Source organism: Thermobia domestica, chromosome 9, assembly GCF_964235325.1.
Source record: "Thermobia domestica chromosome 9, izTheDome1.hap1.1, whole genome shotgun sequence".
NCBI classification, from domain to species: domain Eukaryota; kingdom Metazoa; phylum Arthropoda; class Insecta; order Zygentoma; family Lepismatidae; genus Thermobia; species Thermobia domestica.
This window is the reverse complement of record NC_137462.1, coordinates 43,350,613-43,377,953: the sequence shown is the minus strand read 5'-3', so window position 1 is coordinate 43,377,953 and position 27,341 is coordinate 43,350,613. Positions and strand designations below refer to the sequence as shown.

Genomic DNA, 27,341 nt, shown 5'->3' with positions numbered 1-27,341 from the left:
AAGTCGCTTGGAGCGAGGTCCGGGCTGTAGGGAGGGTAGTCGATGATGTCCCAGCGAAACTGCTATAACAGAGTGGTGGTCTTCTGGGCTGTATGCGGGCTCGTGTTATGAAGGAAGATGACGCCCTCGGTAAGAAGTCCTGGACGTTTCCTCCTGATTGTGGTTACGTGTTTCGTCCACAGACATCGAATAACTGAGCGGACTTCTTCGCGAGACCAGTTTTCCAAACGAGTCATCATTTGTGTTTACCTCAACTAGCGCTGTGGGTGGCTGAAACTGCACAGTTGCCAACTCCATATATTAAAATTACCGCGCACTTCGCATTTCTCTATAGCAGACGAAACTAGAAATATTGAACTTGTAATAACCTTAGTTTCTGATCCTCCCTCGTAATAATATTCTCCCTGCGTATTGTTTAGAATTTAAATATATCAAATAGTTTAGACTGCTATTTTCTATTTTTAAGTCTGATCAAGTACCATTAAATATTGTAATTATCTAACTTGCATACAATTACAGTGAAACAAATATCGCTTACGCTGCTCAGAAGCCATGGCTCCTGAATGCTACTCTGAGGGACAATATCCTTTTTGGACAACCTTACCGACCTCGACGATATAATCGAGTGGTCGCAGCTTGTGCTCTTCAGCCAGATATCGACATTCTTCCTGGTAAAGATTTAACGGAGATTGGGGAGAAAGGCATTAACTTATCTGGCGGACAAAAGCAAAGGATAGCAATTGCAAGAGCATTGTATTCTAAAGCTAATGTTGTTATTTTGGTAAGTTTTGAGGCACAAGTTTCAAAAATATACCGTAATACTCTCTCTCCCCCTGGATAATATATATATATATATATATATATATATATAGATAGATAGATAGATAGATAGATAGATAGATAGATAGATAGATATACCTGGTATACTTTTAAGGCTTTTGAGACTACTTTGTGTATTGAAATCTATGTTTTTGTATTACTTATAACATAAAATACAAATATGTTTGTGCAAAAAATTTTAAAAATAAAAATGAACTTAAAGTCCAATTTGCATTCAAGATATAACAATTCCTTCATGTTCATGTACCCAGAGAACAAGAAACATTTCAGAAAACTCCTTTGCATCAACAAATATTTCATCTATGTGAACAACTACATTCTTTGTCTTTTGTTGTCTAGAAGTACTACTTGTAGGAAGGTTCTAGCCCAGCGTTTCTCAAACTGTGCTCAGCAAAACACAAGTAGAGCCTTTCTATTGATCTGTGCCCCTTCTGGCGCTGCAGTCGATGTGTGCTTTCCCGTACCTCCCTCAAAAGAGGAGGGTGAAGTTGTTGCGATCGAGATCTTTCAATTGTTAGATGCGGAAGCCAAAATGAATTATTTCCCGGACTTCGCTGTCCTCTATCTTCTTAGCCATTCTAAGTAGCCTTCGATCTTCACACGTCAAGACCAAACGATTGAATGACAATTTGGCAACACAGCTGAGGTCATTCACTTCTTTTCCGTAAGCAAAGGGAGAATTTCCTCCGTCAGAGGGTGTCGGGGGTGGGGCCGAAGTATAGTTCGCATACTTTCCGAGGGCATAGATGAAATAGACAGGTTCTAGTACTTGAGGTCTGCCCTTGTGGTCCTTTTAGATTGAACATAAGTGAAAAAGAGGCAAAGAGACAAGATAATAATAGTAATGTAATTTCTTATTACATTCTATAGTTAAGAATCTCAAACAAAGTTTTGCAATTATATATGCTAGAGTCTTTCACTCCTCTCCATCCTCCACTTAGTCTTCAATTATTAAAGAAAACGAATACTTATTTTCTTCTATTAACGTAATATTTAGGTAATTCTACTTAATATTATTTTAAAAATATAAGTGTACTGTTATTAACATATACTTAGAACATTATATGAATTTGCTTTCGAAGGGGACAATAGTAGAGTGGTCCGTACAACATTTTGACCAGTAAAAGTAGTCCCCGCTTAACCGTTTGGGCCGTTTCAAAGGACATGTAGATTATCGTATTATTTCTTATTCCTCTAATGGAATGATTAAAGTTGAGAATAATATTTGGTACCTTAGATAGATACTAGATTGCACTATTAATAGAATAACTTCTGATTCTTTCCATTTTGATTCTCTGAAGTTCAGAAATATTTTTAAACGATCAAAATAAAATCAAGTGTGAAAAGATTAAAAATGTTTGAGAAACGCTACTCTAATTCTATTTATATAACAGACCAAGGGCGGTCAGTTCCTTTCCTGTATGGTTCAAAAGCCTATTTATTAAAAACAAAATGGACGGTAATGTGCTGGAATTAAATAACAGGTTGATAATTATGAAAAAAGTTACCACTTATACAAGAACTCCGTAAACGTATAGCTTCATTACACAAACGTTCACTTTCACTAGCCTGTTAATATTCTCCAGACACTCTGACTTACCGTAATGCCATAATGTCAAGCATGGGCGGAGTTATGGGGGCATGGGGGCATTGCCCCTCCCAACTTTTTGACAAAAAATAAAAATGCCACCTATAAGATGACCACCTACCAAGACCTCCGAACCAACCAAAAGGTCTGCCCCCACTGCCCCCCCCAGCAGACAATTCCTAGCTCCGCCTGTGGTGTCAAGGTGTCAGACACTCATAGAAGAGTAATTAATTACTCCTTTTAGATTCTTTGGCACAAACGCACATATCATCATCAATTATTATCTTCTAGAACTTATATGCTTGCTTCACAGTGATTTTTTTCTCATGTTTAAAAGGTATAACTATAACAAAATGCATTTTTCGATCTATGCGGTCGACAAGGTGACGGCGCCATTTCAAGTTTGGCCTTGAAACGAATCCATGTGTTTTCGGATAGTGTAGAAATATTTCTCTTTGCTTCCCAATAGTTGAAGTAAAAATAGTTTATCATTATTACTTATCAGTACTTCAGATCCACAGTTCATCCACGTTTATTAATAAATTAACATTATAGCATTTTCCCCTTTCTTCATCTCCTTCCTTCTTGCATTCAGAAAACTTTATATTAGTTAGTTCTCAGCCAAGCAAGGAAAATTGAATATTATTTTTTATGCTTTTTATGTGAGATACTTGTATTTTTATTAGCAAATGGTAAGTGGTTGTGATGGGAATAGTCGGGGACAAGGTATAACAAAATGTTGCACATATCGTAAGAGAAGTTGTTGAACTATAGTCTGTGTGAACAATATAGATTGTGATTTAAAGACTCACTTTTATCCCAATCCACTGTACTTCTTTTGAGCTATGATAGTCTGTGCAAACAGAATATAGATTATGATTTCAAGATTCAGTTGGGTTGTACTTCTGTGTTTGTAGAAAGTGCAAGATTAACATATCTGATATATAAGATTTAGATTTATGAGACCTCAATTGATAAAGAAGACATTAAATATCGTAGTGATACATTCGAAAGAGATTAAGAATAAGAATTGCCCATATGACTTGCTTGTGTTTACGTTTATAGAATACATATGGTAACAATAGTAACCTAAAGATACTCTAAGATAATAGAGGGTACAATTTGAGTGCAATGTGTCGTATATCAGAAGGATAAGAGTGCTGTTTCTGGGTTCGATTCTCCGATAGTATCTCCTTTGTACTGTCACTATTTCAGTTTCAAGAAATAAATGTATTACTCTGGTCAGAAAGATTTTTAAATCATTATCCGTATATGAAATTTAGTGTTGTCAAACAGAATTAAGATTTTTTTTCCCCTCGTAACTGTTCTAGGTATTGCAGTGAAACGTGGCACATACATTACGTAATATTTTTCCAAGTAAATTGTATTTGGGTATCTATAGCCAAGGCCGCTCGAGGGGAAATTAAATTTCAGAAAAGCATTTTTTGGAGGGAAATTACCCTATTTTTCTACAATCCCCCCCCCCTTCTCCGTCTTCTCGTACACTGTGAAAACGTATGCATGATACCGTTGGAAAGCTTGTTTTATTCTGAAGAGAATGACGTATGAATCATGATACTTGGATAAATAATACTGAAGTAGTAGCTACTTAACTGAAAATCAACATTTTCCTAGAAAAAATAAAAACACAAGAATCTAAAAGGATTAAATATCAAACAAGCGGAAAGAAAAGATTTGACACTAGAATAGAAACTCTTATGAACATTCAGCCAAATTAGATCAAGTATTTAATGCTTATATTATTTAAGAAAATGTAAGTAATTTATCTACATTCATGATTATCGGATGCATTTATTTTCACACATTTTACGCAACATTTTGTCTACAATATGAACATCAATGAAGTGCTATCGGAATGTAATACGTGTATCAATTATGTACCGTTTCATCCAAATAATGTAGATAATTTGTTTTTAGGACGATCCGTTATCTGCTCTGGACTCACAAGTTGGACAGCAAGTATTCGACGAAGGAGTGAGAAGAATTTTGTTAAGACAGAAGAGAACAGTTATTCTTGTAACTCATCGCCTTCAGTTACTTTCTCATGCTCATCAGGTAAATATGTTTACTTGAGTTTGAATAAAAGAAAGAAAGAAAAAAACTGCAAATCATAAATGATCGCGGGACTATAAAATCTAAACTTTTTCTATTCGGCGTCTTTCATTTGCTTTCTTAATTTTCTTTGTCATTTTTTTACGTGTACTACAGGTTGAGGAACCTTGTATTAAAGTTTAGTTAAAATAAAGACCACAGGGAAAAGGAGGTAAGTCAAGAAATGGTCAAAAAGGAGTTAACAGCAGAATTATGTAGCCTGAAAGGAATAGTTTGCATGGACTAAATTCCGCAGTAGGAAGAAGGATAGTCGCTAAGAAATTTAATGCTGAAGATCTTGCTTACAGGTGAAGAAGGATGTAAGTCAGTGGAAAACAGGGCAATTGTGTAAATTTATAAAAAACTGACTTGCCTCTTTTTTCCCTCTGTAGTCTTCAAATAAGGCTTAACGAATTTAACATCCGTTGAGGCACGGATTAAATACTAATGTGATAAGTAGGGAATCCGTCAACCAAAAGTTACCTTGACTCAGAAGAGTAACTTAAATGATGTGGTCCTATATTCAGTAATGTACCTTAACGTATTAAATATTAAATGAATAATGCATAGTTATCTTTGTACAGAAACAATACTTGTGTATTCCGTTTTCTGTATTTGTATGCTGCTGTAATTTAAGTTCTCAGATAGTTTGGTTGAAAGTAACTTTTATTTGAACGATTAAAATTTAGAAAAAGGAATATTAGCACAACGCGTTTATTTAGACGTGTCTAACATAAGTCGATATTATGGAATGCTCGAAGATACATAAACAAAATTTATCTTGCTTCCTTAGCTACTACTCTAAATACATCTTGAGTTTCACAAAATGCACTTGTATAGTTTATTACTTTATTTCAGATCATAGCAATGGAAAAGAATGGCATTAGGTGTCAAGGTACGCTATCGGACATTGAAAGGGAAGATGGGGAATTGATGAGAACATGGAAGGCTATAATGACCAGGGAAGCTCTAGAAGATCAAAATAACATTAAAGGAAAGACTGCAAGGGAGAGATGGCAGTTGATTAAACTAGTCTCCAGAATAGGTGTTCAGTTGAAACAGAAGAATATTGAAGATGGGACGTGGCAAACCGAAGAAGAGGCTCATGTTGTAAGTTAAAGAATTATATCTCAATATCTACTAATTTTTTGTGACTAGCAGCAAATAATTATAAGCATAAACACTTTATAAGATAAAAATGAGGTTGAAGTAACAAAGAATATAAGCTCAAAGTTCTCTACAGAAACTAAGCTTTCAATGAGTCTGTGAGTGAAACTTCTTTTATAAAATAACTAGATAAAAGATTCTTGCAAATACATTTTAAAAAGAAACATCATGTTTGGGAGGAAAAAATATTTACAATAATTAAAACCATATAATTTCGGAAACATCATAGATTTAAATAAACTTCTCCATGTTATCAAATAAAGTAATGAATAAAGTAAACTTCCTAGTTTTCCATTCATTCTTTTTAACTTTAATTAATTCCTGATGTTTCAAAAGCAATTTATTTCTTTCAAACAAAGTAAACCGTAAATGGAAATTCAAAAGCTATATACATTACACCATTAAATATTTCCGTTAAAATTATATTTTTGTTGAATAGACAAATGTCAGTTTATGGTATATAGATGATTTTTTACTATATATTAATAGTTATAGATACATATAAGGAGATGTATAGTTCTGATCGTGTTCTGACACAATAAATGATCCATGCTGCAATATATAACTTGACATTTAAAATGAAGCATAAAACATTGTAAAATCGATTAATCAAAATCTTATAGCTATTTCCGCATACGTTAAACGTACGAAAGTGTTCAAACGAATTTTTGTACAAATTCGTGATCTCAAAATTGAAACAAATATATTTATAAATATTCTAATTCAAGTCGATAGATAATATATATTCGTTCTTGATGTTAGTAAAATTGTAAATCATGAAAAATTTTGTAAAATGTTTCCAATATTATTGTTCTCATAGTCTATGTTTCTACACATATATTGTTAAATTGTCTTGCATTGTTAAATTTGTCTACATGCTTGTGTTGCAAGATCTGTGCCTTCAAGAAAGAAAGAAAAAAAAAACTCGTTTGAGGTAGAAGGAAAGGAAGGAGTTCTTTTTTCTAGTATAAACAATTCTGTAATCTCTTGAATTATATCATCAAATAGTATATATATATTCTTGTAATATCAATTATAATATACGTTTAATTTTCTTGCAATTTAGCAGCACGTTTATCTTCGTAATGTTCTAAAATTTAATAAATGTAAATGATCAAAATTATAATGAAAAGTTTACAGCCATAAAATATTTTTACTGTGCTTCCCGAAATAATATTCAACTTTCACCTAGATTCAAATTCTTGTTTTAGAACTTTTGAAATTTAACTTCCAACAGGATATATCGAATTCATAATGCAAAAATTGAATTAAATATAATTATAATTGTTCTGTTATCTGTGTCCATGGGTAGTACCTATTTTTTAATGTTCGTTATGCGAGAAACATCTGTTTTCTTACAATTTGGCAACAGATTCTCTCTTTACCATATTCTATTATATTCTAAAGTTTAAAAAATGTAAATAACAAAAAATAGTCTTCATATATTTATAATGTAATTTCAGAAATAGTATTCAAATTTCATTTAGATTCAAATTCGTTTTTATAATGTTTTAGAATCTAACATTATAACAAATATACTATGTAATCCGCAGGCTACAACTCAAGAGATAGAATCGAATTGGGAGATTCAAACAGGGGGACTCTTGCAGTCACTCAATTCAAATTTAGAATAAGTATTTACCCTGATAGAATATCTAAAATTGTTGCAGAATTTAATGTAACACAATAAGTGAAATTTAATCATTATCCTAAAAATAGTAAAGTCTCTTTGAGCAACGTCTTATTCAACAAACAATGAATAATAAAAATCTTTAGCTTCACAAGGAGACGAAATATAAGAATTTTTTGTTCTTTTGAATTATTTTTGCATTTAATGTCTGTTCAACATTTTAGCACCAAAAGTTATGAGGCATGACCTTGCGGCTTAATGTAGCATGTGATTCACATGGATCACCATTGGGAATCGCAGCTGGATCTCCGGAAATGTTAATTGCTGTCGCAACAGAGCATAATTATTGTCTTCATTACGAAGGCACTTTAATGTTTTTTCTTCATGATTATACAATAATAATAATAATAATTCGTTCTCTGGTGTTTACATTTAGGCTCCACCTTTGTTCCGGCCCTTTCGTAAGAGAACTTTTACCTTCGGTCACTCTCGTCATTTGTCCCATGATCTTCCATTGCCTATTGACGAGTGTCAGGATGATTTTGTAGAGAGCCATAGTGGTCTTGGTGGAAGGAGGCCTCGAACAGGCACAACGCAAAGCTCTCCAGGAGCACCGCATCATAAAGTAGTTTGGCGAGCTACGTCCTTGCAGGCACAGCGAACTCAAAGTAGCTTCCGAACTCCATTTGTTCGTCGCTTGTCATCTCCAAGTATGCATGGACCACTTACAGATACTATGCGGTAAGTACACTATGTTTACAAAAGACAAAATAAATAAATCTTCTATACAGAGACAATCTATAAGTAAATAGACACTTCAATTTGGATCAATATTGCTTATTTGATTATACTAAAGGCAGATTTTACCAATTAGGCCTGTTCCTAGGGGTGCAAGTAGGAGAAAAATTTAGTAAGAAAGACTTAAAAATGCAAAAGTTGAATAATAAATTTTCGGTGATGGACGGAAAACACATTTCGGCCTAGGAGCGCCAAAACATTACATTCGGTCCCAATTATATTGGATACAAATTATTGTTTATTTAATTGTACTGGATAGAGATACAATTATGTATTTAAAATTTAGTTCTATTGTTGCTTGCTTTATTCAAAACCTTAATCCATCGGGCATAATGAGTTCTCTGTATTTTTTGATATTGAACTACGGCCTACTCAGTGATAGGAGTTGAGTTACATATTGCAGAGAAAGTAATAGTTCAAGATAACGCGGTACATCAGAAATGAAGGCAGTATTTTCTATAATAGATACTGGTTGTTTGTGGTGGTCAAGAGAAAATTATTGATGGAAGAAAATGGTTGTAATGACTGGTGAATAGGTTGATAAGATTTTGAATTTTGAGTGGTGAGAGCCTCGGATAAGTAGATCCAAGTAGTTCCAGTAATGAAATGGTTCAAAGGTTTTAGTTGTACCATAAGCATTCGTGAGATATCATAACTATACTATAAGCTAATAAAAAGATATTGTTTTAGATAGGATACTGTTCCTGTTAGGCCCAATCAGAAGTCAATCTGTAGTTAAATCGAAGTTATTTGGTTGAGTTTAGCGTCTCTTTCAGCAGCGAGGCTATATAAGACGTGGACTTACAGCTTAACGTGGGATCCGAACCACTTGAGCTCTCGCCGGGAATCGATCCGGAGTCTTCCATGCCAAAGACGCGTACACTAACCGCTCAGCTACGAGGCTGTAGTTAAAATTTTTGCTTTATGAGCTAATGTCGTTTCTCTACCAACTTTGAGATCTTCTTAAGAATCGTGAAATTGCTCCAAGAGAGGATGTTTTGTTCAACAGCTTACCTGAGAATATGGGAGAAATTGCTTTGTCTAATATGGCCGTGTATTTTTCACAATTAATATTCCTTACATATTCCATGAGATCCTCTTATACGCTAAAAGCGTTTCACACACTATAATATAAAAACTAAGTGCTTTCAATTATTTGTTTAGTGTTCCTGCTTGATTTTTTGCTGAGTGCCGCGACCGATGCACGAAAATTAAGGAAAACGACTCGTAAAAGCGGAACAATATTACTACCTCAAAAGAATCCCATTGTTATCTACAATATTAGATACAATGAGAAATTCTATTTCCCTATGGTAGAAGTGATGAAGCCACTTGACAGATGTGCTACTTCTCACTAGAATGTGTCCTGGGATGTCTGTAGCCTTGTAATGGGATTTACTTCAACAACCCGTTTGTCATCATTCTCTTAGTCAACATGGACCTGAGCGTGAGATAATAGTTTCCTTTTAAGTTACTTTAAAGTACATGGACCATCTGATCACAGTAACCAGTGGTGCCCACAAAGGGGGGCTATGACACAAACTGCGCCATTGAAATATTTGGTGGGGTTAAAATTTTATATAAATATATTTGAGGAGGTGTAAACATTAATCGAAAAGATTTTTTTTCATGGAAGAACACCTATGAATAGACAATTCGGGGGGCATCATGGACTTAAGGGGGGTGGACACCACTGCAGTAACCAAGGGAATCTTCAGCTTAAGGGCAATTTGTCCCTGCTTACACCATCTTAGTGTTGTCTAACGATTTGCCCTCGTTGGGAATCATTTATGTAGATGGCGCAAGGGTTTGGAATATACTTTTTGACTTAATGAATATACCAATGTAGAAGACAAGTAAAGAACTCTTAATTTGCTTGATAATGTTCATGAAACATACTTATTTTTTTTTTACAATGCAGTGTCTATTTACTGATAACTTGTCTTTGTACCTGTGTTTGTTGGAGCTTATTACTAAACCATATATTTAATGAAGACATATTTGTTTTAACAAATAGTAGGGAAAATAGTGTTTGCTGATGACAGTGAAAAGAGAGTAAGAAATTCATAGATTGTCTAGAATTAACAGTGCATTCTTCAAAACATTTTCTAGTAAGGACAAAGTTTCTCGGCTCTTTTTGAAATGATCTACTCTTATTTGAGCGTAAAGTAGTTTCTTTGACTAAGTGCAAATTCATACAAAGATAGAATGATTTCTGAATTTTACAAGGTGTACATATAAACAAATAATTTAGGTACAAATAATTTAGGTATTATTGGAAACGACTACACAATACATTTCAACAAAGTATACATTTTAGGAAGATTAAGTGTTTTTAAGTTTGTAGCGTACCCAATATAAAAGTAAATATCGATTACTTTTTAGTTCTGATACTCTACTTTTAACGACTTTTAAAAGAATTGCAAGACGAAGGGAATTATGTTTAGCTAGACCGAGTAGGTTAGATATGAGAGAGCACGCGATACAGTAAAATTTAGAACTATGTTGAAGTGTATAATTTTGGATACGTTTGTTTTTGATCATATATTTCAAATCATATATTTCATTGAGCAATGGCTTTTACAAGATTTTATTATGATCCTTCGTAATGTTAAGGCAAGAAGAATACTAAAACAATTACCTACCAAGATAAGAAACAAGAGTTTACGTAGATATGTACATTCTAAGTGTATTTTGAAGTTCTGGAACTCTATTGCCATTGAATATTTCAACAGTTGAATTAATTATACTTTAAATTAAAATCATATAATGATTGATTTTAGACTTCAAACAATTTATACGAAAGAAAAAAAAATGTAATAAGTAATACAAAAAGACTTAAACAATACAATCCCATTTACGTACGCACTTATGTTTTGCCACGTAGGGAGGATTGCGTGATAAGTAAACTTTAAAACTGTTGCTAATAGATTGCTACCAAAAGGGTTACCACGCCGAATTGGTCTAAATGGAGTAATCAGTCCAATTCCGAAGTGTCGTCTAAGAGAATACGTCAGTTCTTCCGGTAGTCTGGTTGGTGAGACTGTAAAAAGAGCAGCGAGGAAAAGTTAGGATATGTCAGGGTGGAGGAGCTTAAACCGTAGTTCGATTAGGAATATAAACAAGGAAATAGAAGGCCAGAAACAAGCCAGATAGCAAGGTTTCAGGATAAAAACATTGTAAACATCAAATCATACGAAACTCGAAGCTGTTCGTACTTTCAGAAACAAGAAAATGTGCTACATTAAACAAACTTGCGGAAATAGAATGAAATAAATAAAAAGAATAAACAAATACATAAGGAATTAGTACAAACGCATACGTCAGCTCAGGGAAGGAATATCAGCCCAGATTGAATGTGGTTCAGGATGAAAAATGCAAACATCCTAATTGATCTTACAAACTTCCTAGATACATAGAAGTGGTACTTTAATTCCAATATTTAGAGGAAGCGCGCATGTCATATACACTATAGAAGATAACTATTCTTCAAGGCGCAGATTCTCATGGTTTTCATTTAAATTCTTCAAGTTTCTTTTAAAAAGAAAATTAGGCCCACGCTTCAAGTAATCTTACAAATTTATCGAAGTTGAAACCATACTCTTTAGCCTAACCAAAAGAGCTGTAATATATACAGATGGTGATCAGAAAAATGGAAACACCTGTAGTTGGCAACACGTCAAATGTATGGGTTGGCAGTGGTGTCGTGGCGCCCGCAGCGCCGGACCGCTGGTGGTGGTGTGTTAGGTCGGTCTCCATACTACGTCAGGCGTAGTGGAACAGCAGTGTCCAGTGGCTGCAGCAGACGGAGGTAGTGTAAAATGGGAGACCTCTCAGATTTTCAAAGAGGACAAGTTGTTGGTGCGCGGTTATGTGGAGTGAGTGTGACGGCAGTGGCTACTGTGTTAGGTGTGTCGCGTGGGACAGTGTCGAAGTTGATGACGGCCTACACAACACACGGGAAAACCGCATCGGGGAAGCGGAACAATGGGCGGAAGAAAATCATGAGTGACAGGTCACGCCGGGTATTAAAGCGCATTGTCACGCAGAACCGTCGTGCCACTGCGGAGCAAGTGACGAAGGAACTCAATCAGCACCTCTCCCACCCTGTTTCGACAATCACAGTCCGCCGCAAATTACATGACATGAACTTACGGGATCGTGTTGCACGGGCCAAACCGCTCATTAGGGACCATAACGCTTTCGCACGCCGCAAATGGTGCCGCGACCATGTCACTTGGACCGTTGAGGACTGGAAACGTGTGATATGGTCGGATGAGTCATCCTTCACCCTATTCCCAACCACGGACCGTGTTTATGTGTGGAGAACGCCCAAAGAAGCTTATGATCTGCAGTGTCTCCGCCCATCTGTGAAACATGGCGGCGGCTCGGTGATGCTGTGGGCTGCCATATCATGGTTTTCATTAGGTCCTGTGGTCACACTTAGCGGACGAATCACTGCCAACGATTATGTCGCAATTTTAGGAGACCACTTGCATCCTATGGTCCGGATGTTGTTCCCGGACAATGACGCCATCTTCCAGGATGATAATGCACGCATTCATACAGCTGGCGTTGTTGCAGCGTGGTTTGAGGAACATCGGGATGGAGTTCAACACCTCCCCTGGCCCGCCCAATCCCCAGATCTCAATATAATTGAACATCTGTGGTCCGTCTTGGAAACACGACTCCGGCGACGATTTCCACCTCCATCCTCTCTCACAGAACTGGCCGATGCCCTGCACGAGGAATGGTGTAAAATTCCACTTGCTACCATTCACGACCTCTATGCCTCCATCCCACGTCGCTTCAAGGCTGTTCTGAAGGCGAAAGGTGGCCCGATGCCATATTAATCTGGTAAGTTGCAATTTCGTTCAGGTGTTTCCATTTTTCTGATCACCATCTGTATGTCCTTTATTTCAAACTGTGCAGTCAAATTGAATTTTGAATTTAGCAGCCATTTTTGAATCAAAATGATATACGAAGAACAAAAATAAATCTGTAAAAGAAAACTATGTTTCATCTTGTATTAACGTATAATGTAGGAAATTATATTAATGTGCAGTAAATTACCCACACAAATATTTTATTCCAATGGTTTTCAATGGTAAAAACTAGAAGATAATATAGGAAAGTGAATGTAACAGTTAAAAAGTGTATTCAAGAAACAGCAACAATTTTGTGTCCCTTATTGTTTAGATAAATATGTAGAATAGCTTTGAATGAACGGAAGATAAATATATGTAGAAAGAGTAATTTTTGTAAATTGTGTTATGATTTCGAGATTTGAAAGGTTATTAAAACTTAAACACACGAGAAAATTTTGCTTTCTGTAACAGGTCTAGAGCTGCAACATTGGAGTTCTCGAATAGTCATTCACGACACAGTAGCTTCCTTAGACGTCTACTCTCGTTTTCGTCATTAAGGTATGTCATCAGTATTTTGGAATTTACATCTATTAGAAAATACGGTGACCTTCAGTTGTCTCGTGATGCATGCCATGCTTCTTTGCCTGCATGTTCACAGTACATCATTACTGCACATTTGTTAACAAGCTGTAATCTACAGCATTGTTGTTGAACACATATATAACAAAACTTCATCCGTTACATTAGCGCATTCATCTATGTCGTCAAACTACACAAATTTAGCATGTTAGGCTTATATACCACGAACTATTCATTTTTGTTGCAAAGTGTGCAAACTTACAGCACGTAAATATTTGCTTCATGGTACTACTAAAAATCATGTAAACTCAAATATAGTATTAAAAAAATCATATTCCTTTCATGTTGTCTTTCTTTCATACCAAAACAAAATTTAATCAAGTTAAAAATGGACAATCCGTTGGTTGAAAATTGATAGATAAAATTACACACATCATTACTAAGTAAAGTGTATCTGACAATATAACAAGATCTCCAGCTCTTTTAGCAGAGCCCTTATTCAAATGTTTCCAGCCTCACTTATTTCCTTGAAAAATATTTGTAGTGACTGTATTAATTTGAAGCTAAGAAGAACAATTACCATAGTAAATCTATGCTTTGATATGTTTTCAGATCGGTTGGTGCAACTGAGCCAGCCAGCTCTAAAGAAAAAAGTGTCCTTAGACGATTGATTTCATCGTCTTCTACAAAGTAAGTATATATTATAAAATTATTGGATATTCGGAGATGTTCTCTAATCTCTCCGTATTTTTGTATCTTTTATTGAATCACAGAATTATTTTCCTTTTATAAAGTTAAATAAGAAAGTTCCGTCGCTTTTCCATCCACCACCTTCGACAATCGATATGTCACCTACCACGTACCTGGAAGATTAAAAATAGTCCCCAACAGCATCGACGACCTTCTGCCAACGTTCTGGAAGGCCATGGATTCCATCGCGGTAGAACTTTGTAGGCCATGAAACGAAGAAGGTATCAAGTGCATTTTGTACGTCTACTAGGGATTTGAACTGGCGTTCTCTAAGGTGATTGTCCAAGGAATGGAACAAGTGATAATCGGATGATGCAATGTCCGTAGAGTATGGCGGATTCAATAGTGTTTCCCATCCAAGGGTAGAATGGTGTCCCGGATCATCCTAGCCACGTGGGTCTTAGCGTTGTTCTGTAACAGGAGGACCCCTTTTGCGATTCAGAAGTGCTGGCTCCAGAGTTTTAAGTTTTTCTTAAACGTGGCTCAACTGCTGACAGTACAGAGTTGTATTGATGCTCTGACCAGCTGGTAGCAGTTCCCCATGCATGATGCCACGAGCAGTCCACCAAACACACAGGAAGACCTTCTTTCGGCTGTTTTCGAACTGCTTCATGGGATGCTAACCAATGATGACGGCGCCGTGGAGCTTCGTACAGGTACCACGTCTCATCACATGTCAACATCCTGTCCAGAAATGGCTCCTTCCTCAGACGAGTCAGCAAAGACACATAGGTGTCTGCTCGCCTTGCCTTCTGCCCCGGAGTCAAATCATGTAGACCCATGGACCCAACTTGTAGTGCTTTCCAAGTTGATGGAGGTGATCCCGAATGGTTTCTCCACTCACACTGAATTGTAGTCCCAGTTCCTCACATGTCTGGCCACTGTTCGCTTCAATTGCTGCCTGAAGATCGTCATTTTGTACATGTGTTGGTCTTCCTGCACATGTTGCGTCTTCGAGTGTTTCGTCACCGTCCTTAAACTTGTTAAACCAACGCTGCACTGTCCGCGTAGTCACGATACCCTCACCAAAGGCCTAGCGTATCTTCCGCCCCGCTTCAGCGGCGTTTGACCCCAGTTTGAACTCGTACAGCATATACGCCCTTATGACGCTCTGTGGAGGTCCCGCAAGTTCATGGTGTAACTGAACTGACACAACCAGGTAGTATGTTGGATATACCCACATCAACAACTGACCTTCGCCTTATCTGCATTCGCATTCAACTCACGGTTTGAGGATTAATTGAACACACACCTCCACAAAAAGCAACAGAACTTTCTTGGACTTGGACCTTGGACTTGGAACTTTCTTGGACAAAAGGCTTCCCGATTTTCCCCACATTATTTCACCCTAAACAACTTGCTTCTTTACTGTTCCATATTTTTGTTTGTCTACAAACGATTGACCCCAGCTATTGCATTAGTATAAAGAAAAATCACAAGTTCTAATTTACGTATTGGAATATTTCGTTTTAACAAAAGAGACACTGACCAAAGCTTAAAACTTTACTTTATTTTAAATTATAATTTGTAACTGTTTCGGATATCTATCATATCCTTCTTCAGACACGATCGAAATTAATGAAAATACAGACATATATATAAATGTTGTTATAACAGAGTTTAAATTCTTTAACCGTCTTATATATATTCATTGTTATAAAAATTTTTAAATTCTTTTAACAGTCATAGAGTCATTGTTGTACTTTTTTATTTTTATTTATTTATTTATTTATTTTTCTTATTTACCGAGGCCTTCAGCCCATCCTATAAGTCTTCGTGTTCACTTTCCAATTAATCACTTCCTTTATTTTTGGTTCTTATAAGGGCCTTTTATTTTTATTTTTATTTTTTATTTTTTTTATTTTTATTTAAATTTTTTATTTATTTATTTATTTTTCTCTATGTTATTCAAACTTCCTTGCCATGATTCATTAATTGGTAAGCCTCCTGTCCAGTTCATCAGTTTATCTCTTCCTACCTTCTTTATCCAATGCGCTTCTTTCCACTTCCTTATTATCATTCTTTTCTCCATCTCCAATACTTCCGTCTTATCCCAATTAATTGCATGATTCGTTTCCTTAACATGTTTGTATATGGCATTGGTATCTTTTTTCTTCCTAACATCATCTTCATGTTGTTTTATCCTTTCTTTCATTCTCTTTTCTGTCTCTCCTATATATGACATATCGCAGTCCTCACACCATACCCTGTAAATGACCCCTTCTTCCTCTTCATTAATCTTTTTAGTTCCTTTTCTATTCTTCTTCTTTATTGATCTTAATAAAGTTTCTCCACTCTTTCTATAAGTTCTGACCCCTCCTTTCTTCAATAAATTCTTCAGTTTCTCCGTTTCTTCTCCCATACTTTCTATGCCATGCCATTTTCCACTATCATCCTCTTCATTCTTCTTTCTCCCTCTCTTCCTCTTCCGGCGTTCTTCTTCCTTCTCTAACTCTTTCTTGCTGTAACCGTTCTTCTCTAAATGTCTGTAGAATTTCTGTATGCTCTCCTTCCTTCCTTCCTCTTCGTCCTCCATCATTTCTATTCTTCTTATCATATTTGTTATGAAATTTCTCTTTGTACTCCTATCCACGTCGCTCCTCTCATGGCAGTACACTCCCGCTGAGCACTCTTTCTGGTACCACCTCGTAACCAGGCCTCTGACCATGACCAGGTGTCTGAAGAAGGATATGCTAGATATCCGAAACAGTTACAAATTATAATTTAAAATAAAGTAAAGTTTTAAGCTTTGGTCAGTGTCTCTTTTGTTAAAACAATTAATCCAAAGCCATGAATAGTCTTACTATGGAATATTTCGTTGATCTTTTCATATAATCACAATAACAAAAACACGAAAGAGAAACTTCAGTTGATTTTGATCAAACCTTCTGTTTGGAGAAATTAAAGAGACTGTTAGAAAACAGATTTCTGACGAGTAATACTTTTGTGCGAAAACGAAAAAGTCCAAAAGACGAACACCTGATGAACTTCAAGACTAAAGATCACCCATATTCTTCAACGCAGCTCACTCCAAAAGAAAGAAGGCTATAACTGCTAGTTCGATGCTTGAAGCGATACTCTAAGAAAGATCATCCATATTCAAGAAGCCTGAGAAGCAAGAGGATAGAAGTGCTACATGCAACACCTTTCTACAAACCATTAAGACCTCCAGGCAGGAAAGAATCGATTTAACGGACACGAAGAAAGAACCACCTTTAGAAAACATGAGGCATCAGTCAAATTCAACGCATCAAAATGGCTGGGTTGCTTTTTCTTTAATTTACCAACATGATGTCTGTTGAAATTTATCTTTCAGTTTTCGTGTTGTATTGGTTTATAACGTCATTTTGTCCCCCTTATTTACGTTAATAATGGCACCTGAATGATCCTTTAGCACACACTATTGCAATTGTTTGTAGCAACTCCACTTTCATCTGGTACCATAACAATATTTAGTTAATAAGAAGCCGTACCTCATTACATTCTACGTATATGAATAAATGTAATTTCTTCAATATTTCGGCTGAACATAATCAATTTTATTACAAAGATGGAACGATTTTTTTAAAAAAGGTTTTGTAAAGAGAGGTAGGCATTAAAGATTTTAAGTGGATATAATGCTGTAAATTTGTTTTATCATTTTTTATCCTCAGTGCGTTAATGAAACCATGGTTGATACATATTTAATTCCCTACTCAGTATTGTGAAATTAACATCACTCACAGATTAATACATTTTGACGACAAGCTTTTACCAAACACCGAGAGCATTATCAAGATAATGAAAAGTCAAATATTTGATAAAGTGATATTTACACTTCGTCATTTCGATAATGACATCTGATATATGGTGAAAATTTGGGATCACGATATATTCTTCGACAAGGAGTAGAACATCCAACCGAGTGACAATATGTACTGAGTAATTGTAATAATTTATTCAATGATAGAGCAAGCATCGAAGGTAAGTAATTATGTCTATTGAACAATTGTAGTAAGTTATTTCAGTAATAGTACATCCAAAGTCTGTAATAATATATTATTTTGTGTTTTTCTATTAATTTGAATGGAGTTAAAGCCACACTAGTTTAACCTATCATATTTCTACTAATCTCGATGTGGAAATGTTTTAAATTTTAATGTAAACCAAGATTTAGTGGATATTTTAAATAATCTATCAATAATATATCAACAATAGGATTGGTAACAAGCATATAATTTTTCATGCTCAACATGCTCACTCATACAGCTTCTGTGGTAAATGTAGACCCAGAAAGCACAATTTAAAAGTGTTGAGATTGTCTTCTTTATCTATCAGTATAATAGGTACTGATAACAACACAGAACCACAGTTGCAACAATACGGTTGCTGTTGAAAAGAGAACTTTTTTATGTGTTCCGCAAAATCTGTATGAATAAACATACTACTTTTCGTACGAAATATCCTACGAAAAATACCCTTTTACAGACTTAATAGAAGCTGTCTTCCCGTATTGCAAAAGTAATTTTTTTCTCTTACCAAGAACTCAGCTTGAGTTTGAAGTAGAGATAATTACATATGTAACGGACCAAAATTTTAGACTTTGTTAGTTACAGACGTTTTTAATATTTTAACAAATAACATAGTTTTCATCTCCTAAAATAGATAGTTCTATGACAAAAAAAAAAGAATTTGTAGAATTATTTATTTTGTGGCAAAGATGTTTTATATGCAGAAAGGCTATAAATATATAGATTCGGATTATTTTTAACATTTAAAAATTATAATTATTATAAAATCTCTTTCCTTTTTACTTATGAATATTATCATGTATTTGAATATGGTATAATGGTATATGGTATAATTTAATGTTCCCTTTTAATAATTGCAAACCTATGTAGAATGTTATGACTATGACTATGTTCTAACTTGTTCGAAGAAAAGAAGGAAAGAGATATACTGTTGTTGATTAGAAGAAAAAGAATTATAATGGATCTAGTTTGTTAACGACTGGATATAGTTAAAATAATGTTATTGTGACATGGAGATAATAATAAATATGTGTGAATAAACTAGTTACGGGTCCCCTCAACTTATTCTTCTGTACCTCACCTTAAAATGGATCATCTTATTATTTTGGTATATCTATATACAGGCGTAATAAAATGCAAGTAAGGAAATTAAGTTTTGACGTTGGAGCTGTTGTTCTTTTGATTTATAGAATCCTGAAGTAGTGTAGATATGTGTATATATTTCCTAACGTGTACTGGATGGCTAAAGGAGATATATGAGAGTCAACTAGTGATATTACAGGTGGATTCCACGTATAAATAATAATTCAAGTTCGAGCCGATGTTATGCCGAACTGAATAAAATAATGATTGGTGTGGAATCCGATGAATCACTCTGTTGACCTTATTTTGATGTTCGCCCTTGTACATGTAGATGTTATATTATGTGACTGCACACTTACTGGCCAGTTTATGCTTACGTCGAATAATCCTGCTATGCTTAAAGACAACGCCTAGTAATACAAAATACCTTTCACAGTTAGGGATTCCAATCTAAGGCGAATCTGGAGAAGCGATGTCCTGAACCTTTTTATTTGATGTAACAATTCTCTATGTTGTCGAATGAGAAGAGAGAATATGTTATAAAATGGCGACCCAGCCAGGATTGTCGCTAGATGGCGCTGCAGGTCTTTAGATGGAAATTAACCGCTGTGTGGTGAGATGAGATGTGTTATTAACACGTACACAATGGTGAGAGGAAAGTTGAGGAACCCGTGCAATGAAGAAAAGATGACTAGGTCAAAAGCAAAAAGGACAATGTCGCAAAGCAGTGACGTGGACTTTGGTTGTACTTGTGACCCACGGAGATCGGTGAAGGATCTCACTGTAAAATGTAATAAGTGTGAAAAGGTTTATCACCTAGATTGCCTAGATATTGAACCAGAAGAATATGAACAGCTATCTAAGCATGAATACCCATGGTTATGTGAAAATTGTCACCTGGAAGTAGTACAGTCTGGTGAATCAGTGTTGCCAGTACAGGTCAATGATGGTGAAGGTTCTGGAACTGAAACAGCATTAGCTGGAAGTCCGCAAGTGACGGGTGAATTGAGAGTGCTAATGAAATGGCTGGATGAGAAGTTTTCCGAATTCGCTGGAATGAAGACCTTAATGGAGAAGATTACGAGAGACCAGGAAGAAAGTCGGAGAGAAATCAACGAATGGAAGGAATCGCAAACAAATAGAATAGTACCATTGGAAAATACTATGATGATGAAGAATAGTGACCTCAGGAAGGAAACAGAGGAAGTAAATAAGGAAGATGAGATTGAGACACAAAATTTGGAGATCAACAATGGAGTTGAGATTGAAATGAAAATTGTAGAGTGTCGTCATGAAGTGATGAAACGGAAAAGGAAATGGCGAATTTCAAGAAAAATAACATCACCAGCAAGAATCACACATGAAATGAATCGAAAACGGATAAGGTGGAAAAGTGAAAGTGTAAAAGATGTCAAACTTCAATGTAGTTGGAAAAGAAAACGAAGAAAAAGATACATGATATACATGAGTCAGAAGAGAAAGAAATTCAGAGGAAACAGCCGTCGTAAAGAAACAAGAAGAAAATCGCCGAATGTGAGAGTGTTCAAAAAGATTGTGATGAAGAAGAGAAAGAAGAGTGAGAGATTACGCCGGCTAAGAATTATCCAAAACAAGATGAAAAGAAGAAACAAGAAACGGAAGAGAATGAAAAGAATTGCCCGATGGAGTTACCTAATTAATGCATATAGAAGATTACAGGATAGAGGATATCATTTCCGAAAGAAGTCGAACTTAAGAGGAATCATCAGGAAAAGGAAGAGGAGGAAAGAATTCCCTCTAAGAATTGGAGCTAAGTATAATAGAAAGCGAAAAAAAGAGCTGTATCCTTGTAAGTGAATATTTTATGATTTAATGTGTTATTTTATTCGGTTTGTTAGGTTTATCATTTGTTAGGTTTATCTTAGTTTCGTTTAGTACGTCATGGCAATGGTCAATAATAGTAATAGAGGGCAGATGCAGTGAAAATGTAACTAGTCATTTTGTATTTTGAACCTAATTTGGTTGATCCTGATGTATTATGTTGTTACCCAATAATTTGATAAATCTTATTTTGCAACAACGATGGAGAAATGTAGGTGACAACATTAACGTTTGATATTAGGCCGTCTGATTGTTAGATGTAAGTTGTTTAATCGATCAGATTGATAGCTTTCTTATATTAATCTTGAGAACTGTTATGTGAATTGTTGAGATTTCTCTGAGTACAATGCGACGCTAAAATAGTTAACTGCTAATCCTTAGGTTAAGTTAAGGTTGATTGTGGTAATAGTTAGTTGTTTCCTATTACCTCATTGCTTCGATATGGCAACACTTCAATGCCCCATGAAGTTATTGTCCGAAAATTGTTTCCTATTATTTTATTATTTAGATGTGATAGCATTTATATGTGAAACGTTACTGTTTTTTTTTCAAAATGAGGAAACTTGAATTATAAAATTTTACGGGACCATATATAGTTATGACGTTGCCTAGAAATTGTGCATTGCTCGAAGATTTGAGAGTAAAATTAGTAGTTTGAGAAATTTTAGAAATCTTAGGAAATTTAATCCTTCGCATGATTATCGAGCTGAACTAATGTCACGTTATAAAAGGGCTAATAACGTGAGGGTCTATTAACCCTTTAAGGACCAAGAAAAAAATTTAATCATATTAAATTTTTTTTCGATGGGCCGGCAAATCTGTAACGGACCAAAATTTTAGACTTTGTTAGTTACAGACGTTTTTAATATTTTAACAAATAACATAGTTTTCATCTCCTAAAATAGATAGTTCTATGACAAAAAAAAAAGAATTTGTAGAATTATTTATTTTGTGGCAAAGATGTTTTATATGCAGAAAGGCTATAAATATATAGATTCGGATTATTTTTAACATTTAAAAATTATAATTATTATAAAATCTCTTTCCTTTTTACTTATGAATATTATCATGTATTTGAATATGGTATAATGGTATATGGTATAATTTAATGTTCCCTTTTAATAATTGCAAACCTATGTAGAATGTTATGACTATGACTATGTTCTAACTTGTTCGAAGAAAAGAAGGAAAGAGATATACTGTTGTTGATTAGAAGAAAAAGAATTATAATGGATCTAGTTTGTTAACGACTGGATATAGTTAAAATAATGTTATTGTGACATGGAGATAATAATAAATATGTGTGAATAAACTAGTTACGGGTCCCCTCAACTTATTCTTCTGTACCTCACCTTAAAATGGATCATCTTATTATTTTGGTATATCTATATACAGGCGTAATAAAATGCAAGTAAGGAAATTAAGTTTTGACGTTGGAGCTGTTGTTCTTTTGATTTATAGAATCCTGAAGTAGTGTAGATATGTGTATATATTTCCTAACGTGTACTGGATGGCTAAAGGAGATATATGAGAGTCAACTAGTGATATTACAGGTGGATTCCACGTATAAATAATAATTCAAGTTCGAGCCGATGTTATGCCGAACTGAATAAAATAATGATTGGTGTGGAATCCGATGAATCACTCTGTTGACCTTATTTTGATGTTCGCCCTTGTACATGTAGATGTTATATTATGTGACTGCACACTTACTGGCCAGTTTATGCTTACGTCGAATAATCCTGCTATGCTTAAAGACAACGCCTAGTAATACAAAATACCTTTCACAGTTAGGGATTCCAATCTAAGGCGAATCTGGAGAAGCGATGTCCTGAACCTTTTTATTTGATGTAACAATTCTCTATGTTGTCGAATGAGAAGAGAGAATATGTTATACATATTGATATTTAAAATAATAGGTATAGGAGGAATTCTTTCTGAATGGACGAAGTTATAAAACGCCGTGCTTTGCAATATGTTCGTGTCACCAATTCTCATGTGAGTAATAAGATAGGGAACGTCTAAGATGTTCGGTATACTTCTCTTTCATAGGAAATCCACCTGCAATGCTAAAAAATATTTTGACTACGAAATATTTGGGAAGTAGGTCTTTGGGTAGGGCAAGATAAAGGATATATATATATATATATAAATGAACCTTAGATAGGTACCTAAAAACAATTCTACTTGGATTGAAGTGGCATAGGTTAGAATTTACTGATGGGTTTTTGTTTCTTTGGCTAGATTAAATTTTGAACCTTCGAGTTGATTAAGCTAAAGATTTATTAGTTACATTTCTTATTTAAGGTAAGCCACATTTATGAAACTGAATATTACTTTTAAGTTTAATTTCTGTGCTAAAGGTTTACATTGAAATATATAATCTATTTTGAAAGATTTTTCTATATGGAATCACATATGGTAAACGATATCCTTTTAAAAAGTACTGGATTTATAATGTTTCTAAAATTATATATATTTAGATATAGATAGATAGATATAAAGTCCATGGTTTCATTTTCAAAACTTTGAACTTTTATAGATCCATTTCTAAAAAGATTAAATTGGTTTACAAGAACCTATCAGTTGTAATAAGTAGAATTGTTTGATAATTCCTGTACGTGTGGATTATTGTTGATTCAAATATTTGAAGATATTTTATTTTGGCATTTCGATATAAAATGAGATATTGGTTCTCTTTCATTTTAAAGGTCTGCAATGTCTATTGTGGATCATGAACGAATTCCTGTGAATCGAGTCGTGTCTTCCGCTTCTGGTTTTAGTGAAGATTTAAACGAGGAAGATGATGGATGTAAGTATTACTATCAAAATAAAAATACATATCTGATTGTTTAGAACATTGATGCTCTCAAGAATTAAAGGTTCATTCTTATTTCAAGTTTTGATCAACTCTTCATTTACGTGTAGAGAAAAAGAAGAAGAAGACAACGATAAGAAAGAACGAGCATCAGGTCAATGTCGGGGTAGTTCTTGTGAACTAAAGAAAATAAAAGAAAGCGCTTTGGATTAAAGATGAAATATTGGAAAGAAAAGCGACATGGCATACACAAAGTCATTGGAAAAAAATCTATAGAAATTAGAGATAAAAAAAATCAACATCATCATAAGTATTCCTCCATCATGGGTATGACATTTGCCGTGAGAGCTTTTATGCAGGAGCGTACGTAGAATTTCACTAAGGGGAGGGAGGTTTAAGCTCACTCAGTCTCATATCTTGTCAGGAAATCATGATTTTAGTATACATATCTTAATATAGTAAATGTTTATTTTTGCATAATACACTGTTTAAGAGCCTGACATACTAAAAATAATACAAAATTTACGATTTTTCTTTTGCTTGTTTTTCATAAATGAAAGGAGATAATGAAATGCAACTTACCACAAACATTTCCCTCAAAATCTAAATTAATACAGTGACTAGAGGAACGAACTCAACTGCAGTTTATTACGTATCATGTTGTTTTGGTACCCTCTGATCTACTTTTTAAATAACATTATTATTTAATTTCTATAACTGTATGTTAAAACTATTTTGTTTATTACAAACTAAATACAGCTATTATTTAAAAAGTAGTTCACAGGATTCTATGTCAATCGCCTTGAAACAATTATCATCTTTATTATCGTCCACCAATTGTAGCCTCTTTCTCTCTCTCTCTCTCTTTTTTTCTTAATGAATTGTTTATTATCTTCCTTAGAATACAGTTATTTGCCATTTTCTTGGTATAAAATGCACAAAATAAGATAAAAAACAAAGCAAAATTAGAATAATTGCTTGCCGAGCGTATGGAGCACATTATAACGAATTAATCACCTACTGATGTTTCTCGATTAATTTTTCTTCCAATATTTCGAGTGCTACAATCAGGTAGTCCTCCTCAGGGACAAAGACAGCTTAAATCCTTTTCCAAAATAAGATTTTTGATTTTTTTTTTTTTAACCGTTGGCTACTCTCATTATATTATTATATACAACGATTTTTGAATATACAGTGGGAAGTCGAAAATCCGAACTAATTGGGACCACAGATAGTTCGGATTTTCAAATTGTTCGTATTTTCGAAAATGACCTAGAAAATGCCATTTAGTCTTAAATATACTGTACGGTATGCTCTTTTATCGATACCGTGGTTATATAGTACATACAGTAATTACAATACCGTACATAAGGCTACTGAGATTTAATGTTTCTGAAGAACCTGCTCGTACTCTAAATTACACTGTTCTTGTAACTCACACTTAGAACTTAACTTGCATAGGCCTAAGGGAAAATAAAAATATGTATGACAAACAATTACATATGAATGAGCTTTTGTGAAAACACTGAATTCACACAACGACGACGGACAACCCTATTATTTGTTTATCGCTAGCGCTAAGACAAAATGTAAAAAGCTTCTAGGGACCGCGTTCGGATTTTTGACGTTTGGATTATCGACGTCCTACTCTATTGATAAATCTGGAATATGCAAAGAAATATTTAAAAAGGGTGTTAGTAGGTTGATTAGTGCACTAATCTTCGTAAATGTATTCAACTATTATTGTGTATACAGTAATATAACACTAGTAGCCAACAATTTACTGGAGACGTTAAGTGACCACCATTACTGATAAAATTTACGTAATTATTCTTAAATTTCCTCCACTTAAATTAAGTCCACATTTTAACATTAAACCGAACTTTTTCATTTTCGACACTTAGCACGGATTTCATTTTCAGTCAGCCATATCTTCTTTCCAGTTGAAGATGAGATAGATGCCAATGGAAGCAAATTAGTGACTGAGGAAGAACGAGAATACGGGAAGATTCCCAAAAGAATTTACTTTACTTATTTTTCTGCCTGTGGGTTGCTTTGTGGAACGTGTTATTTAACGTCAACAGTGGTGTGGCAGGCCATGAGAGTGTACACGGATTTTTGGCTTAGTGATTGGACGGAGCTCGAAGAATCGTCTAATATTTCTCGCACACACTCAGTGTTTTCTCAGCTATTAGGACGCAGTAACAATAATGTTACTGTTCCTCAGCAAGAAAATCATAATTCAGCGTTTGAAAACGACGTAAGTAATATTAAGTTTAATACATTTACAATTTTTGATCAATCACATCTTTTATCAAACGTTTTTCTTAACTTAATATCGTAATTTAACCCAATCCAATTTATTTTCAATCATTCTTTTGTAATTTTCCTGATATAATTTGCTATATTCATTGAAGGCTGGAAAATGAAATTAAATCTTAGAGTTTAACGTCCTACGTTTATGCCCGTTAGGTTAAGGAAAGGCGATGATTAAAGCAAGTGAATGACAATGGATGAATTGGTAGAGTAAAGATGAGAGGAAACAGGAGTGGCAGAGTACCCACGGACACGATGTTGTCCACCACAAAACTTACTTGGGCAGGATCGAACCAGGGACCCCACGCACCAGAGGTAAGCGCTCTACCACTGAGCCACCGTTCCCCTCTCATTGAAGGATACGTAATTCGATAGGAAATAGTACTTCTGTATACCTTAATAATAGTTTTAATCTTACAATTGCTTCAACTTAGCATATTAAAATAATATTGGACTATTAATAACTTTTTATATAATGTATGGAGCTATACGCATATATTTATAAAACATATAAAATGTTTGTCTTATTATTATTATTTACCACGTATAAATAGTGTCTCGCATAACAATGATGATTACATTCATAATTATAAAATCCTGCTTTGGTACATTTTTATACAATTCCACTCTCCGTTGGGAGTCCAATTTCCAGTAATATCAAGCAGGTAATATAAAATACGTAACATGAACAAACAAGAAAAAAATTTCAACATGCGCAGCCAGTACGATACACTAGGCGTATATATTTTTGGTATTACTTAATATTTGATCTTAATATTATCAATATGTATGTTATAAACCATACTAAATATTGTGGAAATTGTAAGCTATTTAATATATATTGCTTATTAATGTTAATATTGCTAATTAAAATCGAGTGTATAGTGTTATTATACACACAATACCTAATTAAAATTTCATC

At 34.5% G+C, this 27,341-nt stretch overlaps 1 protein-coding gene across 2 annotated transcripts in view; it reads left to right on the top strand.

Moving 5' to 3' along the window:
* Positions 1-27,341, top strand: part of Sur (Sulfonylurea receptor) — a 224,983-nt gene that overhangs the window by 175,577 nt on the left and 22,065 nt on the right. Inside the window, exons 12-19 of one of the 2 annotated variants that reach the window (XM_081771020.1) lie at positions 520-781; positions 4,367-4,504; positions 5,399-5,650; positions 7,774-8,078; positions 13,475-13,561; positions 14,195-14,272; positions 23,997-24,097; positions 26,047-26,363. In XM_081771020.1, the coding sequence (XP_081627146.1) occupies positions 520-781; positions 4,367-4,504; positions 5,399-5,650; positions 7,774-8,078; positions 13,475-13,561; positions 14,195-14,272; positions 23,997-24,097; positions 26,047-26,363 (1,540 nt within the window). The remainder of the gene's footprint in view (positions 1-519; positions 782-4,366; positions 4,505-5,398; positions 5,651-7,773; positions 8,079-13,474; positions 13,562-14,194; positions 14,273-23,996; positions 24,098-26,046; positions 26,364-27,341) is intronic. The other variant, XM_081771021.1, reaches the window with a different exon arrangement.